The sequence below is a fragment of the Oryctolagus cuniculus genome, chromosome 18 (assembly GCF_964237555.1).
Source record: "Oryctolagus cuniculus chromosome 18, mOryCun1.1, whole genome shotgun sequence".
NCBI classification, from domain to species: Eukaryota; Metazoa; Chordata; class Mammalia; order Lagomorpha; family Leporidae; genus Oryctolagus; species Oryctolagus cuniculus.
In genome coordinates, this window is record NC_091449.1 from 3,426,779 (window position 1) to 3,444,675 (window position 17,897).

General features: G+C 65.9%; 1 protein-coding gene across 3 annotated transcripts; it reads left to right on the plus strand.

Annotated features, from left to right (window-relative positions):
• Positions 1 to 491: 491 nt before the first annotated feature.
• Positions 492 to 13,715, plus strand: LOC138846697 (serine/threonine-protein kinase SBK2-like). Of its 3 annotated transcripts, XM_070063201.1 has the most exons (6): positions 492 to 746; positions 1,132 to 1,282; positions 1,514 to 1,716; positions 9,267 to 9,516; positions 12,267 to 12,469; positions 12,583 to 13,715. In XM_070063201.1, the coding sequence occupies exons 1-6, from the start codon at positions 702 to 704 to the stop codon at positions 13,180 to 13,182; spliced, it is 1,452 nt and encodes a 483-aa protein (XP_069919302.1). In that variant the 5' UTR covers positions 492 to 701; the 3' UTR covers positions 13,183 to 13,715. The 3 variants fall into 3 exon arrangements, with proteins under 3 accessions (XP_069919302.1, XP_069919303.1, XP_069919304.1); XM_070063202.1 differs by lacking the exons at positions 9,267 to 9,516; positions 12,267 to 12,469; positions 12,583 to 13,715 and adding an exon at positions 4,121 to 6,329; XM_070063203.1 differs by lacking the exons at positions 492 to 746; positions 1,132 to 1,282; positions 1,514 to 1,716 and adding an exon at positions 7,460 to 7,564.
• The last annotated feature ends 4,182 nt before the right edge of the window (positions 13,716 to 17,897 follow it).

A 17,897-nucleotide genomic window follows, 5' to 3' on the forward strand; every position in this document is an offset into this window, starting at 1 on the left:
CTTGGGGGTTCACAACACGTTTGTCCCCTCTGTCCTGGGACCAGCGCCCAGAGTCCAAGCTGGTCTAAGTTTGGACGGGGAGGGGGGGCCGCGGTCAGAGGGGGCAAGGGAGGCGTGTGGGGGACAGGATGTCTCTGTCTGTAGCTGTCACACACACCCCTGCGCAGGGAAAGGGAGGGACAAAGGCCCAGGGAAAGCCGGGAACAAAGAGGAGGAGAGAGAGGCAGAGACACGGGGAGCGAGCGGAGACGCCCAGAGAGACAGGCGGCGAGCAGAGCGCCAAGAGTGGGGACAGGGCGAGGGCCGGGAGAGGGAGACCCGCCTGAGACGCCAGGGCCAGCCGCAGAGGTGGCTGAGCCAGGGAGAGAGAGACAGAGGGAGAGACTGAGGTAGCGAGAACATTTAGAGAGCAAAAGAGCAAGGCAGAGAGAGGGAGGCAGGGAAGGGAGGGGGCTGAGAGCGAGACCCCACCCAGGCTGTGAGCGGGCGAGGGGGAGGAGGCCTCACAGCAACACACAGGCCTGAGGGTGACAGGGCGGGGCTCCCGGGGGACCCAGGCCGCCGGTCCAGGCCCCTGCCAGCCCTCGGCTCCGCTGGGCGAGGACTTGGGGGCTGCCGGGGGCTCGGGGGCTGGCTGCTCTTTGGGGAGACCCACACAAGGGGTGCCAGCCGAGGGCCCTCCAGCAGCAGGCAACCCCGAGATGGAGCCCAGGGCCCCCGAGACCCCCGTGGATGGGGACCCAGAGGTGAGAGACGGACAGGGGCAGGGACGCGGCGCAGACACGGCAAACTCAGAGATGCAGAGAGAGGGGAGGGGACAGTGCCACCCCAGGGCGCAGCAAGATGAGCACGCTCCCCCACCCAGAAACAAAGCCGAGGGCATGCAGGGGTGGGCTGAGGGTGCAGCTCCAGGTGGGGCTGGGGGCTTCAGGTCAGATGGGGACAGCGGGGCCTGTGAGACAATGACCCTTAACCCCTGGCAGGACACAAAAACAGGTGGCACGAGGCTGGTGAGTCACCGTGACTCATCCTCTCCAGGGACAACGACCCCTATCCCCGGGCTGAGTCGCCACCCGCCCCTCCCCCGCTGCTCGCAGGGGACCCCAGCCTCACCCCTTCCCTCCCGCACAGGAGGACACGGCCACGGCCCTCCAGCGGCTGGTGGAGCTCACGGCCGCCAGGGTGACCCCACTGAGGAGCCTGCGCGTCCAGTACCGCCTCATCCGAAAGCTGGGCTCCGGCTCCTACGGTCGCGTGCTCCTTGCCCGGCCTCGCTCAGGGGGTGAGTCCCGCCCCCGAGGACAGTCGCCCAGCAACTGCCCGAAGCCAGGGTCCCCCAGGAGGAGCCAATGGGGGACCCATGGTGTCGGGGCAGAGGTGAGGGCAAGAGGCTCGCACAAGGCAGGAGCAGAGCCCGGACGGCAGCCCAGGCCATCGCCACGTCCTGTCCCTTACGGGGAAACTGAGGCAGAGCGCCCTGAGGGCCCTCCTGTCCTGTCCCGCCCCCACGCAGGCCCAGCAGTGGCGCTGAAGCTGCTCCGGCGGGACGCGGTCCCGAGAGCCACATTCCTCAGGGAGTTCTGCGTGGGCCGCTGCGTCTCCTCGCACCCGGGCCTGCTGCAGACCCTGGCAGGGCCCCTGCAGACCCCTCAGCACTTCGCCTTCTGCCAGGAGTACGCGCCCTGTGGGGACCTCAGTGGGATGCTCCAGGAACAGGTGAGGCAGGCGGGGACAGCGGCGGCGACTGCTCACCCCAGCTCCACTCCGCCCCAGACCCCAGTTCCGTCTCCAGCCGCGAGCCCAGACCACTGCCCACGCCAGCTCCTCCCTGAGTCCCCGCAAGATCACCCCCCCCTGCTTCCAAACCTCCAGAGCGAGTGCATGCCTGACCCCCACGCTATCCCCCCAGGGGACGGGGCTGGCTGGGCTGGCTGGGCAGGGGCTGCTGGAGGGACTGGGTGGTCACAGGGTTGGGATTGGGGTTAGGGGTATGGACAGGGATGGAGTTGGGCGGACTGAGTTTAGGGTTGACGCAGGTCAGCGATTGGTATGGAGAGGAGAGTAAGGGTGGGGTGCAGAGGGAGGCAGGTTGAGGATGGAGTTGGAGACGGGTTGTACTGGGGTTTTCCCTAGATTCTAGGGTCTCTAGAGTTTGAAGACTAGGGATGTGGGTATTTTAGGAATAGACTGGAGATAGGGCTGAGGATAACTGGATGGAAGAGTGGATGGGTGGGTGGGTGTGGGTGGCTGGGTGGGTGGGTGGGTAGATGGGCGGGTGGGTGGACGGACAAATGGACAGGTGGATGGATGGACGGGTGGACGGATGGGTGGGTGGATGGACAAATGGACGGGTGGATGGACAGGTGGATGGATGGGTGGGTGGGTGGGTGGGAGGGAGGAAGGAAGAACAGATCAATGACTGGGTGAGTGGGTAGATGGGAGTGGAGGGATGGATGTCATGGTAAGTTATCGGGTTGCTGAGTGCTGGTGGGACGGGTGCCCAGCGGACGGACGTGCTGCTGAGGGCTGTCGGACAGTGGTGAGTTTCCTGGACAGATCCCTGGCTGCACACTGGCCGGCACACAGCTAGATCAATCCACGGGCCCATGGAGTACGTGGGGCCTTAGAACAGGGTCTGAGGCTGATGTGAGAGTGGGATTTGGGCCCTCACTGGAGGACACCCCAGGGTGGATTCAGGGTCCCATCAGGGCAGACATGTAAGAAGCACTGAGTGGGTCCGAGTGTTCGGGCTGGGAGGATCCCTGAAGGAAGCTTAAAGCGAGCTCTTCTGGTAGAACCAGGTTCCCGCGGCTCCAGGGAGGGGTGCAGGCTGTGACCACATGGTACGGAGGGAACTCGCGGCTGGGTGTTCCGGGGACACCTGGTTAGAACCAGGTTCCTGTGGCTCCAGGGAGGGGTGCAGGCTGTGACCGACATGGTACGGAGGGAACTCGCGGCTGGGTGTCCCGGGGACACCTGGTTAGAACCAGGGTTCCTGTGGCTCCAGGGAGGGAAGGGGGTGCAGGCTGTGACCACATGGTACGGAGGGAACTCATGGCTGGGTGTTCCGGGGACACCTGGTTAGAACCAGGTTCCCGTGGCTCCAGGGAGGGGTGCAGGCTGTGACCGCATGGTACGGAGGGAACCAGTGGCTGGGTGTTCCGGGGACACCTGGTTAGAACCAGGTTCCTGTGGCTCCAGGGAGGGGTGCAGGCTGTGACCACATGGTACGGAGGGAACTCGCGGCTGGGTGTTCCGGGGACACCTGGTTAGAACCAGGTTCCTGTGGCTCCAGGGAGGGGTGCAGGCTGTGACCACATGGTACGGAGGGAACCAGTGGCTGGGTGTTCCGGGGACACCTGGTTAGAACCAGGGTTCCCGTGGCTCCAGGGAGGGGTGCAGGCTGTGACCACATGGTACGGAGGGAACTCGTGGCTGGGTGTTCTGGGGACACCTGGTTAGAACCAGGGTTCCCGTGGCTCCAGGGAGGGGTGCAGGCTGTGACCACATGGTACGGAGGGAACTCGTGGCTGGGTGTTCTGGGGACACCTGGTTAGAACCAGGTTCCCGTGGCTCCAGGGAGGGGTGCAGGCTGTGACCACATGGTACGGAGGGAACTCGCGGCTGGGTGTTCCGGGGACACCTGGTTAGAACCAGGTTCCCGTGGCTCCAGGGAGGGAAGGGGGTGCAGGCTGTGACCACACGGTACGGAGGGAACCAGTGGCTGGGTGTTCCGGGGACACCTGGTTAGAACCAGGTTCCCGTGGCTCCAGGGAGGGAAGGGGGTGCAGGCTGTGACCACACGGTACGGAGGGAACCAGTGGCTGGGTGTTCCGGGGACACCTGGTTAGAACCAGGGTTCCCGTGGCTCCAGGGAGGGGTGCAGGCTGTGACCGACACGGTACGGAGGGAACTCGCGGCTGGGTGTCCCGGGGACACCTGGTTAGAACCAGGGTTCCCGTGGCTCCAGGGAGGGAAGGCGGTGCAGGCTGTGACCACATGGTACGGAGGGAACTCGTGGCTGGGTGTTCCGGGGACACCAGGCAGCTGCTGGCCTGAGGTTCTGGACTCCTGGTCCCAACAGCAGCCTCTGACCTCTCGCCTCTCCCCTGGACCACAGGGCCTCCCCGAGCTGTTGGTGAAGCGGGTGGCGGCCCAGCTGGCCGGAGCCCTGGACTTCCTCCACAGCCGGGGGCTGGTCCACGCCGACGTCAAGCCAGATAACGTGCTGGTCTTCGACCCCGCCTGCAGCCGTGTGGCCCTGGGAGACCTGGGTCTGACCCGGCCCGAGGGCAGCCCCACCCCGGCCCCACCAGTACCCCTGCCCACCGCACCTCCGGAGCTCTGCTTCCTGCTGCCACCTGCCACCCTGCCCCTGCGGCCGGCCCTGGACTCCTGGGGCCTGGGGGTGCTGCTCTTCTGCACGGCCACCGCCTCCTTCCCCTGGGACGTAGCCCTGGCCCCCGACCCTGAGTTCGAGGCCTTTGCCAGCTGGATGACCTCCAGGCCCCAGCCCCCTCAGCCACCAGCGCCCTGGGACCAGTTTGCACCCCCGGCTCTGGCCTTGTTCCAGGGGCTTCTGGACCTGGATCCTGAGACCAGGAGCCCCCCACTGGCTGTCCTGGATGCCCTGGGGGACAACTGGGGGCTGGAGGGAGACAGGGAGGAAGCCAGGGGCACAGGGACAGCGAGCTGTGAGGAAGGGGAGGAGGCAGAGGAGGCAGGATCCAGCCTGGAGGAGTGGACAGACGAGGACGCGCACGACAAAGGCAGCAGCAGAAGGATGGCGACAGGTGGGGGAGCGCCCTGACCAGGTGACAGGGACAGGTGGCAGCGCCCGAGCCAAAGGCCCTTCCCCCAGGCCGCGGCCACCTGGATGGGAGACAGCTGCTCCCGGAAGGACAGAGGGACACACTGAGCTTCGCCTGTCTGGAGGCTGGGCCAGGGCACGCAACTCCTGCCCCCGACCGAGGACCCAGCGGTCCAGCCCAGCCCTCCTCCCTCAGACCAGGAGTGCAGACCCCACCCCTCCCCCAGACCAGGGGTCCAGCCCAGCCCTCCTCCCTCAGACCAGGAGTGCAGACCCCACCCCTCCCCCAGACCAGGGGTCCAACCAGCCCTCCTCCCCCAGACCCAGGAGTCCAGCCCAGCCCCTCCTCCGCCAGACCCAGGAGTCCAGCCCAGCCCCTCCTCCGCCAGACCAGGGGTCCAGCCCAGCCCCTCCTCCCTCAGACCCAGGGGTCCAGCCCCAGCCCCTCCTCCCCCAGACCCTGCAGTGCAGACCTAGCCCTCCTCCCTCAGACCCAGGAGTGTGAACTCGTCCTCTGTCCTGAGCTGCTCTTGACAGAGGCGCTGGGTCTCCTGAGGACCCGTTTCCACGCTGTGGGGGTGGGCTCCATGAATGCTTATCACAGAGTCCTGGGGCCCCCTCCCTCCTGTGACTCTGAGTGGCTCCCGTGACGCATGGCACAACATCTGAACTTCCAGGCTGGGACACCGTCAGCCGCACTGTCGTCTCTCCCCCGTCGCTGGGGCCTGGGTGACCTTGTGTGAGTGCAGGCACACACACACACGCACACGCCTGTACACACGTGCACGCACACACGTACACAGACACACGTGTGCACACACACCCTTGCACACAGACACGCACACACGTGTACACACACATACACAGACACACGTGCGCACACGCACACACCCATGCATGCACATGTACACAGACACGCACACACGTGTACACACACGTACACAGACACACTTGCGCACAAGCACACACCCATGCACACAGACACGCACACACGCGCCCGCCTCAGGCTCACCACCCAGGCCCCTTCCTCCCCACCCAGGACGGGAAAGACCCCACTCGCAGCTCTCTGGCCTGTGTCTCCCTCTCAGACCACCACAATGGACCTGGTGCCCCCTTCCATACCCTGCGCTCTGCTCCCACAGGGGGCCGAGCACCCTGGGCAGTGGCCATCCAGGCGCCTGTGTCTGCCCGAGCCCTGTCAAGCCCCGAAGCCAGCTCAGCCCCAGCCGGCCGCCCCTGACGGCACAGGCCCCTCCCCGCTGCGGCTGCGTCCCCAGCACCCACGGGGGGCCAGGAACTGGATCCCACATGTCCTTCCAGCGGTTGATGCTTCCTGAAGTTTAAAAGCGTGCGATGGCTAAGGGAGCCCGGGACTGGATCCTGGGACAGGCCAAGGCGGTTAGCGGAGGCTCCGACACCCTGGCCGGGGGCTACCGCTGGGGGAGCCGGGAGCTCCCTGAGCCGCCTTCACAGCTGCCGGCTAGCCAACCTTCCCACAAAATAAAACGTCTGTCTGAAACGCGAAGTGGGCTCGCGGCCGTGCTGATGTGCTGGACCTGAGGGGCAGGTGCAGCTGTCCCGCGGCAGGGGCCCGGCCTCGCTGAGCAGTTGCTCCGCCACCTGCTCCGCCGCAGGCTGAGGTCACCTCCCAGCGCATCGCTCTGGAATCTCCTGTCATCCTTCCCCAGGCCGGACCCCAGCGTCCAGTGCCAGGGACACCCTCTACCAGCCTGCGGCTGACCTCTCAGTGGGGCCCTCCTGGGGCGGCTGGGAGGGCCAAGCCGGGGCGGGCTAGAGAGAGTGCATGCTCCCTGCGGAGGGACCCCTGGGCCTGAGGGAGGAGGCTGGGGTCTGGGCCCGGGTCTGGGTCTGAGGGAGGAGGCTGGGGTCTGGACCCCTGGGCCTGAGGGAGAAGGGCTGGGGTCTGGGCCCTGATCTGAGGGAGGAGGGCTGGGGTCTGGGCCCTGATCTGAGAGAGGAGGGCTGGGTCTGGGCCCGGGTCTGAGGGAGGAGGGCTGGGGTCTGGGCCCAAGTCTGAGGGAAGAGGGCTGGGGTCTGGGCCCGGGTCTGAGGGAGGAGGGCTGGGGTCTGGATCCCTGGGCCTGAGGGAGGAGGGCTGGGGTCTGGACCCCTGGGCCTGAGGGAGGAGGCTGGGTTCTGGGCCCGGGCCTAAGGGAGGAGGCTGGGGTCTGATCCCAGGTCTGAGGGAGGAGGCTGGGGTCTGAGCCCGGGTCTGGGTCTGAGGGAGGAAGCTGGGGTCTGGATCCCTGGGCCTGAGGGTGGAGGGCTGGGGTCTGGGCCCCTGGGCCTGAGGGAGGAGGCCTGGGGTCTGGGCCCGGGTCTGAGGGAGGAGGCCTGGGGTCTGGACCCCTGGGCCTGAGGGAGGAGGGCTGGGGTCTGGGCTTGGGTCTGGAGGAAGAGGGCTGGGGTCTGGGCCTGGGTCTGAGGGAGGAGGCTGGGGTCTGGGCCTGGGTCTGAGGGAGGAGGCTGAGCCCCTAGGTCCCCACATTTGTTTACCACTGCCAGTTCTAGGAGTCAACGCACGATGTCGCTCTGGCCCCAGTGGGGACAGAAGGGGTGGGGCCAGGGGCGGGGCCTTACGACCCCCAAGGTGGGGGCGGGGTCTTGCTCCTGGGCCGGCCTGGGTTGGCAGGGCCTAAGTGCCAGGCAGTGACCACAACAGGCAGCCTTGGAGGAGGTGAGGTCTGGAGGTCCGAGCCCAGGTCGGGACGAGGGCAAGCTACATGGCCTGAGGTAGGCAGCACCTCGAGACCAGGTGGCCAGAGACCAGGTCCCCCGGGAAGCTGGGCTGCACCCTGGGACTGCACAGCACAGAGTGTTCGGGAAATAGAGTCGGGGTCCCTAGTTATGTAACTTACAAGGTTCCAGGAGAGCCTGGGCCACTGGGGCTGGAACCGCACCCCGGGGTCCGAGGGAGGAGGGGCTGGAACCCCCCTGGGTCTGAGGGAGGAGGCGGTAGGGGCTGGAATTCCCCCCCCAGGTCTGAGGGAGGAGGAGCTAGGGGCTGGAACTTCCCCCCAGGTCTAAGGGAGGAAGGGCTGGGGCTGGAACCCCCCTGGGTCCGAGGGAGGAGGCGTGGGCTATGCCAGCTGGCAGAGTTGGGAGGGTCTCAGGGTCCCAGGCGTGTGCCCACAGGCAGGACCCAGGCCGGTCCTCCCTGGGCAGCCCCGCCCCACAGCCCCTGGGGGCAGAGCGCACCTGTTTGCTCTTAGGAGGCAGAGGCGGATCATCCACCCCGGGCCCAAGTCTGTTTGCTTTGGAAACAAGGTGGGGGGTGTCTCCAGCGATCTGGCTCATCTTTCATCCTCGGGCCACTGGGTGGCCAGGGCGTGGGGCGGAGGACGTCTGGGACCTCTCTCTTGACCTCACCTCACCAGCCACCGGGTTCTCAGCTCCCAGAGGCCTCTCACCAGGAGGGAAACTGAGTCACAGCAGGAAGTACAATGAGGTCCCCCCATCAGACCCAGGGGTCCAGGCCCCTCCCTCCTCCCTCAGACCCAGGGGTCCAGGCCCCCAGCCACTCTTCCCTCAGACCCAGGGGTGTAGGCGCCACCACCTCCCCCCTCAGACCCAGGGGTCCAGGCCCCTCCCTCCTCCCTCAGACCCAGGGGTCCAGGCCCCTCCTCCCTCAGACCCAGGGGTCCAGGCCCCCAACCACTTTTCCCTCAGATCCAGGGGTGCAGGCACCACCACCTCCCCCCTCAGACCCGGGGGTCCAGGCCCCTCCCTCCTCCCTCAGACCCAGGGGTCCAGGCCCCTCCTCCCTCAGACCCGGGGATCCAGGCCCCTCCCTCCTCCCTCAGACCCAGGGGTCCAGGTCCCTCCTCCCTCAGACCGAGGTGTCCAGGCCCCCAACCACTCTTCCCTCAGATCCAGGGTTCAGGCGCCACCACCTCTCCACTCAGACCCGGGGGTCCAGGCCCCTCCCTCCTCCCTCAGACCCAGGGGTCCAGGCCCCTCCCTCCTCCCTCAGACCCAGGGGTCCAGGCCCCTCCCTCCTCCCTCAGACCCAGGGGTCCAGGCCCCTCCCTCCTCCCTCAGACCCAGGGGTCCAGGCCCCCAGCCACTCTTCCCTCAGACCCAGGGGTCCAGGCCCCCAGCCACTCTTCCCTCAGACCCAGGGGTGTAGGCGCCACCACCTCCCCCCTCAGACCCAGGGGTCCAGGCCCCTCCCTCCTCCCTCAGACCCGGGGATCCAGGCCCCTCCCTCCTCCCTCAGACCCAGGGGTCCAGGTCCCTCCTCCCTCAGACCGAGGTGTCCAGGCCCCCAACCACTCTTCCCTCAGATCCAGGGTTCAGGCGCCACCACCTCTCCACTCAGACCCGGGGGTCCAGGCCCCCAGCCACTCCCCCCTCAGACCGGGGCCACCCCAGCCCTCCGCAGGCCAGGCCTGGCAGGGTGAGCCCCGGCCCGTCTCCTGCTGTCCTTGCACAGATGCCCGGCAAACAGCACAAGGAGCCAGAGGCGGCCGAGGCTGCAGGCGACGGGGCTGACGAGGGCCTAGGGGGCCTCACCGTGGAGGAGCTCCGGCAGGGCCAGGAGGCAGCGCTGGCCCTGGAGGACATGATGGCGCTCAGCGCCCAGACCCTGGTCCACGCAGAGGTGGACGAGCTCTACCAGGAAGTGCGTGCCCTGGGCAAGGGCCGCTTCGGCCGGGTGCTGCTGGTCACCCACCGCGAGAAAGGTACCGGGCGGGAAGAAGCAGGGAGTGGGGAGCGGCGGGAGGCGCAGGCGAGGCCCCAGGAGGCAGCGAGTCCCACCTCTGCCCCAGGGGGCTGGGTGTCCCTGGAGTCTCCCGTAACCTCTCTGGGCCTGGGTTCCTCCTTTAAAAAGGCGGGCAGTGGCTCCCAGCTGCAGGAGCCGCGCGATCGGGGCGCATACAGCAGTCCCCCCTGCCCTGTGGAGTACACAGCAGTCCCCCCCACCCCGTGGAGTACACAGCTGTCCCCCCCCACCCTGTGGAGTACACAGCTGTCCCCCCCACCCTGTGGAGCGCATACCTGTCCCCCCACCCTGTGGAGTACACAGCTGTCCCCCCCGCCCTGTGGAGTACACAGCAGTCCCCCCTGCCCTGTGGAGTACACAGCAGTCCCCCCCGCCCTGTGGAGTACACAGCTGTCCCCCCCACCCTGTGGAGTGCACACCTGTCCCCCCACCCTGTGGAGTACACAGCTGTCCCCCCACCCTGTGGAGTACACAGCTGTCCCCCCCATCCTGTGGAGTACACAGCTGTCCCCCCACCCTGTGGAGTACACAGCTGTCCCCCCCGCCCTGTGGAGTACACAGCAGTCCCCCCCCCACCCTGTGGAGTACACAGCAGTCCCCCCCACCCTGTGGAGTGCACACCTGTCCCCCCACCCTGTGGAGTACACAGCAGTCCCCCCCCACCCTGTGGAGTACACAGCTGTCCCCCCCGCCCAGTGGAGTACACAGCAGTCCTCCCCCACCCTGTGGAGTACACAGCAGTCCCCCCCGCCCTGTGGAGTACACAGCAGTTCCCCCCCCCCCGCCCTGTGGAGTACACAGCAGTCCCCCCACCCTGTGGAGTACACAGCAGTCCCCCCACCCTGTGGAGTACACAGCAGTCCCCCCCCCCTGTGGAGTACACAGCAGTCCCCCCCACCCTGTGGAGTACACAGCTGTCCCCTCCCGCCCTGTGGAGTACACAGCAGTCCCCCACCCTGTGGAGTACACAGCAGTCCCCACCCCACCCTGTGGAGTACACAGCTGTCCCCCCCCACCCTGTGGAGTACACAGCAGTCCCCCCCCACCCTGTGGAGTACACAGCAGTCCCCCCCGCCCTGTGGAGTACACAGCAGTCCCCCCCGCCCTGTGGAGTACACAGCAGTTCCCCCCCCCGCCCTGTGGAGTACACAGCAGTCCCCCCACCCTGTGGAGTACACAGCAGTCCCCCCCCCGTGGAGTACACAGCAGTCCCCCCCCACCCTGTGGAGTACACAGCAGTCCCCCCCACCCTGTGGAGTACACAGCTGTCCCCTCCCGCCCTGTGGAGTACACAGCAGTCCCCACCCCACCCTGTGGAGTACACAGCAGTCCCCACCCCACCCTGTGGAGTACACAGCTGTCCCCCCCCACCCTGTGGAGTACACAGCTGTCCTCCCCCACCCTGTGGAGTACACAGCAGTCCCCCCCACCCTGTGGAGTACACAGCAGTCCCCCCCCACCCTGTGGAGTACACAGCTGTCCCCCCACCCTGTGGAGTACACAGCAGTCCCCCCCCACCCTGTGGAGTACACAGCAGTCCCCCCCCACCCTGTGGAGTACACAGCTGTCCTCCCCCACCCTGTGGAGTACACAGCAGTCCCCCCCACCCTGTGGAGTACACAGCTGTCCCCTCCCCCACCCTGTGGAGTACACAGCAGTCCCCCACCCTGTGGAGTACACAGCAGTCCCCCCCACCCTGTGGAGTACACAGCTGTCCCCTCCCCCACCCTGTGGAGTACACAGCAGTCCCCCACCCTGTGGAGTACACAGCTGCCCCCCCACCCTGTGGAGTACACAGCTGTCCCCCCCCACCCTGTGCAGTATCCAGCGTCCCCCCACCCTGTGCAGTATCCAGTGTCCCCCACCCTGTGGAGTACACAGCTGTCCCCCCCCACCCTGTGCAGTATCCAGCGTCCCCCCACCCTGTGGAGTACACAGCTGTCCCCCCCCACCCTGTGGAGTACACAGCTGTCCCCCCCACCCTGTGGATTACACAGCAGTCCCCCCCCCCCGCCCTGTGGAGTACACAGCTGTCCCCCCCCACCCTGTGCAGTATCCAGCGTCCCCCCGCCCTGTGCAGTATCCAGCGTCCCCCAGGCCCTGTGGTCACATCCCGAGACCCCGTGGGTGCTGGCCAGCGGGTGGCTTGCTGAGCCCTGGGTATCTGTTGCTACCCATCCGTCCTGAGACAGGTAGCCTGCAGATGGGTCAGCAGTGATGACAAGCAGAACCCCGGTGGGAGTAGACGGGATGAACTCACCAGCACCCCACCCACTTAACACAAGTCCATCCACATGAGGATCACTGAACACAAGCACGGAGTACCAGCCGATCGTTTAACCCGCTTTGCTGCTAGATGACCCATGGGTGGGCAGTGTCCACTGGGTGGGCTCACTGGACAGACAGGCAGGAGGCAGGCCGCTGCGAGGTCCTCTCGGCCGACCACACAGAACATCGCGTGGCTCAGAACTGCTCATCTGCGGGGTTTTGCACCGACATTTTCAGAGCACGCTGGGGAGGGGTGTGTGTGCTGGGTCCCCCGATCCCGGCATCTGGCGCTGCAGCAAGGCAGACCCAGGGGTTCTCGCCTTCCGGGAACTTCCGCTGGGACAGAGCTCGGGCCGGCTTGGGGGGAAGGGAGGAGGGGGCCAGGGCAGGGAGCGGGGTCGCCGGCCCCTTACCCACGGCCGCTCGGCCCCTCTGCCCCAGGCACGTCGCTGGCCCTGAAGCAGCTCCCCAAGTCCTCCACCTCCCTCCGGGGCTTCCTGTACGAGTTCTGCGTGGGCCTCGCGCTGGGCGCACACCCGGCCATCGTGGCCGCCTACGGCGTCGGCATCGAGTCCGCCGATTCCTACAGCTTCCTGAGCGAGCCCGTGCTGCAGGGCGACCTCATCGCCTACATCCAGCCCAAGGTGAGCGAGGGGCGGGGCCTCCTGGAGCCCGCAGCTGCTTCCCTGGGCCGAGAAGAGGCTCCGCCCCTCGGCGCCCCGCCCCCAGCGCGGACGCCCACGGCCTGTCCCCACAGGTGGGCCTCCCGCAGCCCGCGGTCCAGCGCTGCGCGGCCCAGCTGGCCTCGGCCCTGGAGCACATCCACGCCCACGGCCTCGTGTACCGGGACCTGAAGCCCGAGAACGTGCTGGTGTGCGACCCCGACTGCCGGCGCGTCAAGCTCACCGACTTCGGCCACACGCGGCCGCGGGGCACCCTGCTGCGCCTGGCCGGGCCGCCCATCCCCTACACGGCCCCCGAGCTCTGCGCACCCCCGCCCCTCCCCGAGGGCCTCCCCATCCAGCCGGCCCTGGACGCCTGGGCGCTGGGTGTGCTGCTCTTCTGCCTCCTCACCGGCTACTTCCCCTGGGACCAGCCCCTGGAGGAGGCCGACCCCTTCTACGAGGACTTCCTGGTCTGGCAGGCCTCGGGCCAGCCCCAGGACCGGCCTCAGCCCTGGTTCGGCCTGGCGCCTGCCGCAGACACCCTCCTGTGGGGGCTGCTGGACCCCCGGCCCCGAGAGAGGAGTCCCGTGAGCGCAGTGAGGGGCTACCTGGGGCGACCCTGGAGGCAGCGGGAGGGGGAGGAGGAGGAGGTGGAAGAGGTGGAAGTGGGGGAAGGCGAGGGCGGGGAGTGACGGCTGGGGGGGGGGGGCTTGGGAGGGCGGCAGGTCCCTGAGGCCGGCTCACCCACATGGGCCAGTGGCCTCTCAGCTCCTCCTGGGTCTATGCCTGCGGCTCCTACACTGCCGGCCAGATCCCTCCCTCTGTCTGCAGGGGTCTTCCCGTACCTGCCTCCAGCTTCCCCAGGGCCTTTGTACCTGCTGCTCCTTTTGTCTACGGGGCCCAGGCCCCGGGCCCTCACCCCTCACCCCAGCCTGCCCGTCCGCCCCTCGGCCTCCTGCTCTCCTAGCTCCCTGTGACCCTGTTTCTGTACTGAGGGTGTTTTTGGAGCTCCTGCAGGCTTGCCTGGCCCTCTCAGGGGCTCAGGAAACAAGCCAGCCCTTCTGGTCCGTGGCCGCCTCCTGCCATCATCTTCCTCCTCTGCCCGGCTGGGCTTCGCTCTGGCTGCCCCTTCTCTCCCGGAGACGCTGGGCGCCGCCCCCTCTGCTGTGCTCTCGTCCCCCCACTCCCCAGCTCTCTCTGCAAATAAAGCGCATCTGGTCTGGCATCCCAAAGTCCTCTGTGACTGGCGTCGTCAGGGTGCCTGTGGGTGCCGGGAGACACAGGGAGGGACAGGGAGCGGAGCCGTGGGCATGGCCGTGGGGGCGTGGGCTCTTCCAAGAACCCTTTCTCCTTCACCAAACCAAAGTGTGTGTGGCGCTGTGCTGTAGCAGCTAAAGCCGCCGCCTGCAGTGCTGGCATCCCATAGGGGCACCAGTTCGAGTCCCGGCTGCTCCACTTCCGATCCAGCTCCCTGCTATGGCCTAGGAAACCAGCGGAGGATGGCCAAGTGCTTGGGCTCCTGCACCCACGTGGGAGACCAAGAAGCAGCTCCTGGCTCTCTGGCTCCAGCTGTTGTGGCCATCTGGGGAGTGAGCCAGCGGATGGAAGACCTCTCCCTCCCCCCCCCCCAACTCTGCCTTTCAAATAAAATAAGCAAATCTTTTTTTTTTAAATGCAGGCCCCAAAGGAACTGCCCCCCCACATGCACACGCGTGTGGTTAGAGGACGGACTCCGGCTGTGTCCCACACGTGTGTGTCTGGGGTGGCGGAGCTGTGCACTGGGGAGTAGAGACGAAGGCTGGGAGGACGCCCTGGTCTTCGTGCAGACACCGGATCCGTGTTTGTGCGTCTGTAGACCTGGCCCTGTGTGTGTGCATGTGTGTGTGTGTGTGCCTGGCGGGCCAAGAAAGGTCAGGCGGGTGCTGAGCCCTGTCGGCACCTGTGCCCGTCCTCGCGCCTTCCCCTCCCTGGACCCCTCCTGGCGGCCGCCCAGTGTGCAGACACTCTCTCTTCCTCTCTGCACCCTGCCTGGCTGCCGGCCCAGGGCAGGGCCACCACTCGGATGGATCAGGTGTCACCCGCTCCCGGGCCCCTGCTGTGACAGCGAGGTGTTGCCTGGCAGGGGGCCGCATGTGTGCCTGCAGCACGGGAAGCGAGCCCAGGACCCTGTGGGTCTAGGTCCGAGCCAGAGAACTGGGGTACTGGAGCCCCTTGCCCTGGGCAGCCTGGGTGGGGGCTTCCTGGAGGAGAAGCTCCCTGGAGAGAGGCCCGGGTTGGGGGGGATGAGGAGATATCAAGACCTCCTGTCGCCTCATCCACGAATCTGAAATAGCCCCAGCAATTAGGCCAAGAATGTGTCCCATAAATGCTGGAGGTGGCTGGGATGAGGTGGTGGGGGTGAGGGGTGTGTGGACACGGCCAGGGGCAGCAGAGGGCAGGGGAGCCTGGGTGCTAATTGGTGACAGCAGCTGGGGATGCAGCAAAGGTGACAAGGAGGCAGCAGGGCCAGGCGACCCATGGCACCAATCAAGCAATGCCTGAAGCTACTAGCCCGGGGCTTGCTTGCTCCACGGGTTGGAGCAGCGTGGCTCAGAGCAGCTGGGCCCCTGACCGCACTCCCAGCGCAGCCGGCAGCAGGGTGAGAGTGGTGTCGCTGCTGTGACCTGTAGGCGCGTCAGCTGAGAGGGGCTCAGCAAGGGGTGTGAGTGCCCGTGCTTGCCGGGGCCGCGGAGACGGGCTGGGCACCGAGCAGAAGCTCTGACCCGCCCCAGGGGTGGGCCCTGACAGACAGGGACGCCCACGTGGACATCCTGGAGCCACGCACACTGCTGGTGGGACGGGAAAGGCAGTCGCCCAGCGACCGAGCCACCACCTCCTGGGTCCATCCCCAGGAGAGAAAACCCACGTCCGTCCGCAGGAAAACCGGCAGGCAAAGGCTCACGGCAGCTCACTGGCCCAGCTGATGTCCCGCGGGTGGGCGGAGACAAAAAAGGGGACCACATGTGCAATGGGGTGCACACGGGCTCGCAGATAGCGCGGGGCAGGGGGTTCCCTGGAGTCCTTGTGCCCAGCGGAAGCAGCCGGCCGGGAAGGACCCCAAGCCGGGGCACCTGTGGATGGGACGTGTCCAGAGGAGGCAAAGGAAGAAAGCAGATTCATGCTGGCCGGGGCCTGGGGAGGGGGGACACCGAGACCAGCCCCCTTTTCCAACAGGGACAGCTTTCCTTGTCCGGGGGTAGGGTGGGGGGTGGGTGGGAAGAACCTCCTCCCGCCCTGCACACTTCGCCCCGGGGTGAATTGTGTGCTGTGCACACTGCGTCTTAACAGAGCCACTCAGGAAAGCCCACCCCCAGGACAGGCCTGGCAGCGCAGCCCCTCCAAGCCTCCCTGCCCCCACCCCCATCACACTCTGATCTCCTGCACCAAGACAAATGCCTGGGGCCAGTGCTGTGGCGCAGCGGGTTAACACCCTGGCCTGAAGCGCCGGCATCCCACATGGGCACCAGTTCGAGACCCAGCTGCTCCACTTCCAATCCAGTTCTCTGCTGTGGCCTGAGAAAGCAGTGGAAGATGGCCCAGGTCCTTGGGCCCCTGCACCCACGTTGGCGACCTGGAGGGAGATCCTGGCTCCTGGCTTTGGATCGGCGCAGCTCTGGCTGTTGCGGACAATTGGGGAGTGAACCAGCAGATGGAAGACCTCTCTGCCTCTCCTCTGTGTAACTTTCAAATAAATTAATTAAAAACAAACACCTGTCTCCCTGGTCCTTGGGGGGTGCTGAGTGCCCATCCATCCCACACCAAGCCCTCAAACCCGGGGGCTCCAGGCCCGCTCCCTGCTTTGTTCCCAGGGAAAAAGCTTCTCCCCCGCCAGGCGGGTGCCAGACCCCACCCCAGTCTCCACCTGGCCACACAACTGTGCTCTGAACCCTGCTCAGGGGCCCTGAAGTGCACCCAAACCCCCACCGCTGTCCAAGGACCCCAAGCCTGAGAGCAGGATGGGGTCCAGTGAAATGGGAACTCCTGGCCTCTTGTTAACCAGAAAACCAGGAAAGCAGCTCCGCCCTGTCCCTCTTGCCACCACCAGAACCCATCACAATCCACTGTCTCATCAATGTCACCGTCGAGGAGAGACATGAAGATGGCTGCCACGGGTCACTGGACCTCGAGGTCCCGGAGGGGACGGGCCTTGCAAGGGCAACGTGGCACCTGCGGGTGGCCGTGCTAACATCTGAGGGGTCTGGTTGTGGAGTAGCGGCCTGGCTCCCTGGCTGCACGTGCATGGGGCAGACCATGCCCCGTGGTGCCCTTCGGGGCTCCCCATGTCAACAGTGACATCAGCCAGAGGCAAAGGAAGGGTGTGTGCGTGTGTGCTCTCCTGGACTCTGTGCCTGTGTGCATGTGTGTGTCTCTCCTAGACCCTCCGGCATGCATGTGTGCGTGCATATATGTATGCATGTGTGTCTCCTAGACTCTGTGCCTGTGTGCGTGTGTGTGTCTCCTAGACTCTGTGCCTGTGTGCGTGTGTGTCTCCTACAGTCTCTGTGCATGCATGTGTGTGTGTGTCTCCTAGACCCTCTGTGTGTGCATGTGTGTGTCTCCTAGACCCTCTGTGTGTACATGTGTGTGTCTTAGACCCTCTGTGTGTGCATGTGTGTGTCTCCTAGACCCTCTGTGTGTGCATGTGTGTGTCTCCTAGACCCTCTGTGTGTGCATGTGTGTGCGTGTGTCTCCTAGACCCTCTGTGTGTGCATGTGTGTGTCTCCTAGACCCTCTGTGTGTACATGTGTGTGTCTTAGACCCTCTGTGTGTGCATGTGTGCACATGTGTCTCCTAGACCCTCTGTGTGTGCATGTGTTTGTGTCTCTCCTACAGTCTCTGTGTGTGCATGTGTGTGCGTGTCCCCTAGACCCTCTGTGTGTGCATGTGTGTACATGTGTGTCTCCTAGACTCTCTGTGCACGCCTGTGTGTACATGTGTCTCTCCTAGACCTTCTGTGCACGCCTGTGTGCACATGTGTCTCCTAGACCCTCTGTGTGTGCATGTGTGTGCAGGTGTCTCCTAGACCCTCTGTGTGTGCATGTGTGTGCGTGTGTCTCCTAGACCCTCTGTGCCTGTGTGCACATGTGTCTCCTAGACCCTCTGTGTGTGCGTGTGTCTCCTAGACCCTCTGTGTGTGTGTGTCTCCTAGACCCTCTGTGTGTGTCTCCTAGACCCTCTGTGCACGCCTGTGTGCACATGTGTCTCCTAGACCCTCTGTGTGTGCGTGTCTCCTAGACCCTCTGTGTGTGCATGTGTGTGTGCACATGTGTCTCCTAGACCCTCTGTGTGCACGTGTCTCCTAGACCCTCTGTGTGTGTATGTGTGTGCGTGTGTCTCCTAGACCCTCTGCGCACGCCTGTGTGCACAT

What these genes read in the sequence shown, in the direction of transcription:
- LOC138846697 (XM_070063201.1), top strand. Translation starts at nt 702, where the DNA reads ATGGAGCCCAGGGCCCCCGAGACCCCCGTGGATGGGGACCCAGAG. An exon ending in GGTCACCCACCGCGAGAAAG is followed by an intron (nt 9,517 to 12,266) that starts GTACCGGGCGGG and finishes CCTCTGCCCCAG; the next exon opens with GCACGTCGCTGGCCCTGAAG. An exon ending in TCGCCTACATCCAGCCCAAG is followed by an intron (nt 12,470 to 12,582) that starts GTGAGCGAGGGG and finishes CTGTCCCCACAG; the next exon opens with GTGGGCCTCCCGCAGCCCGC.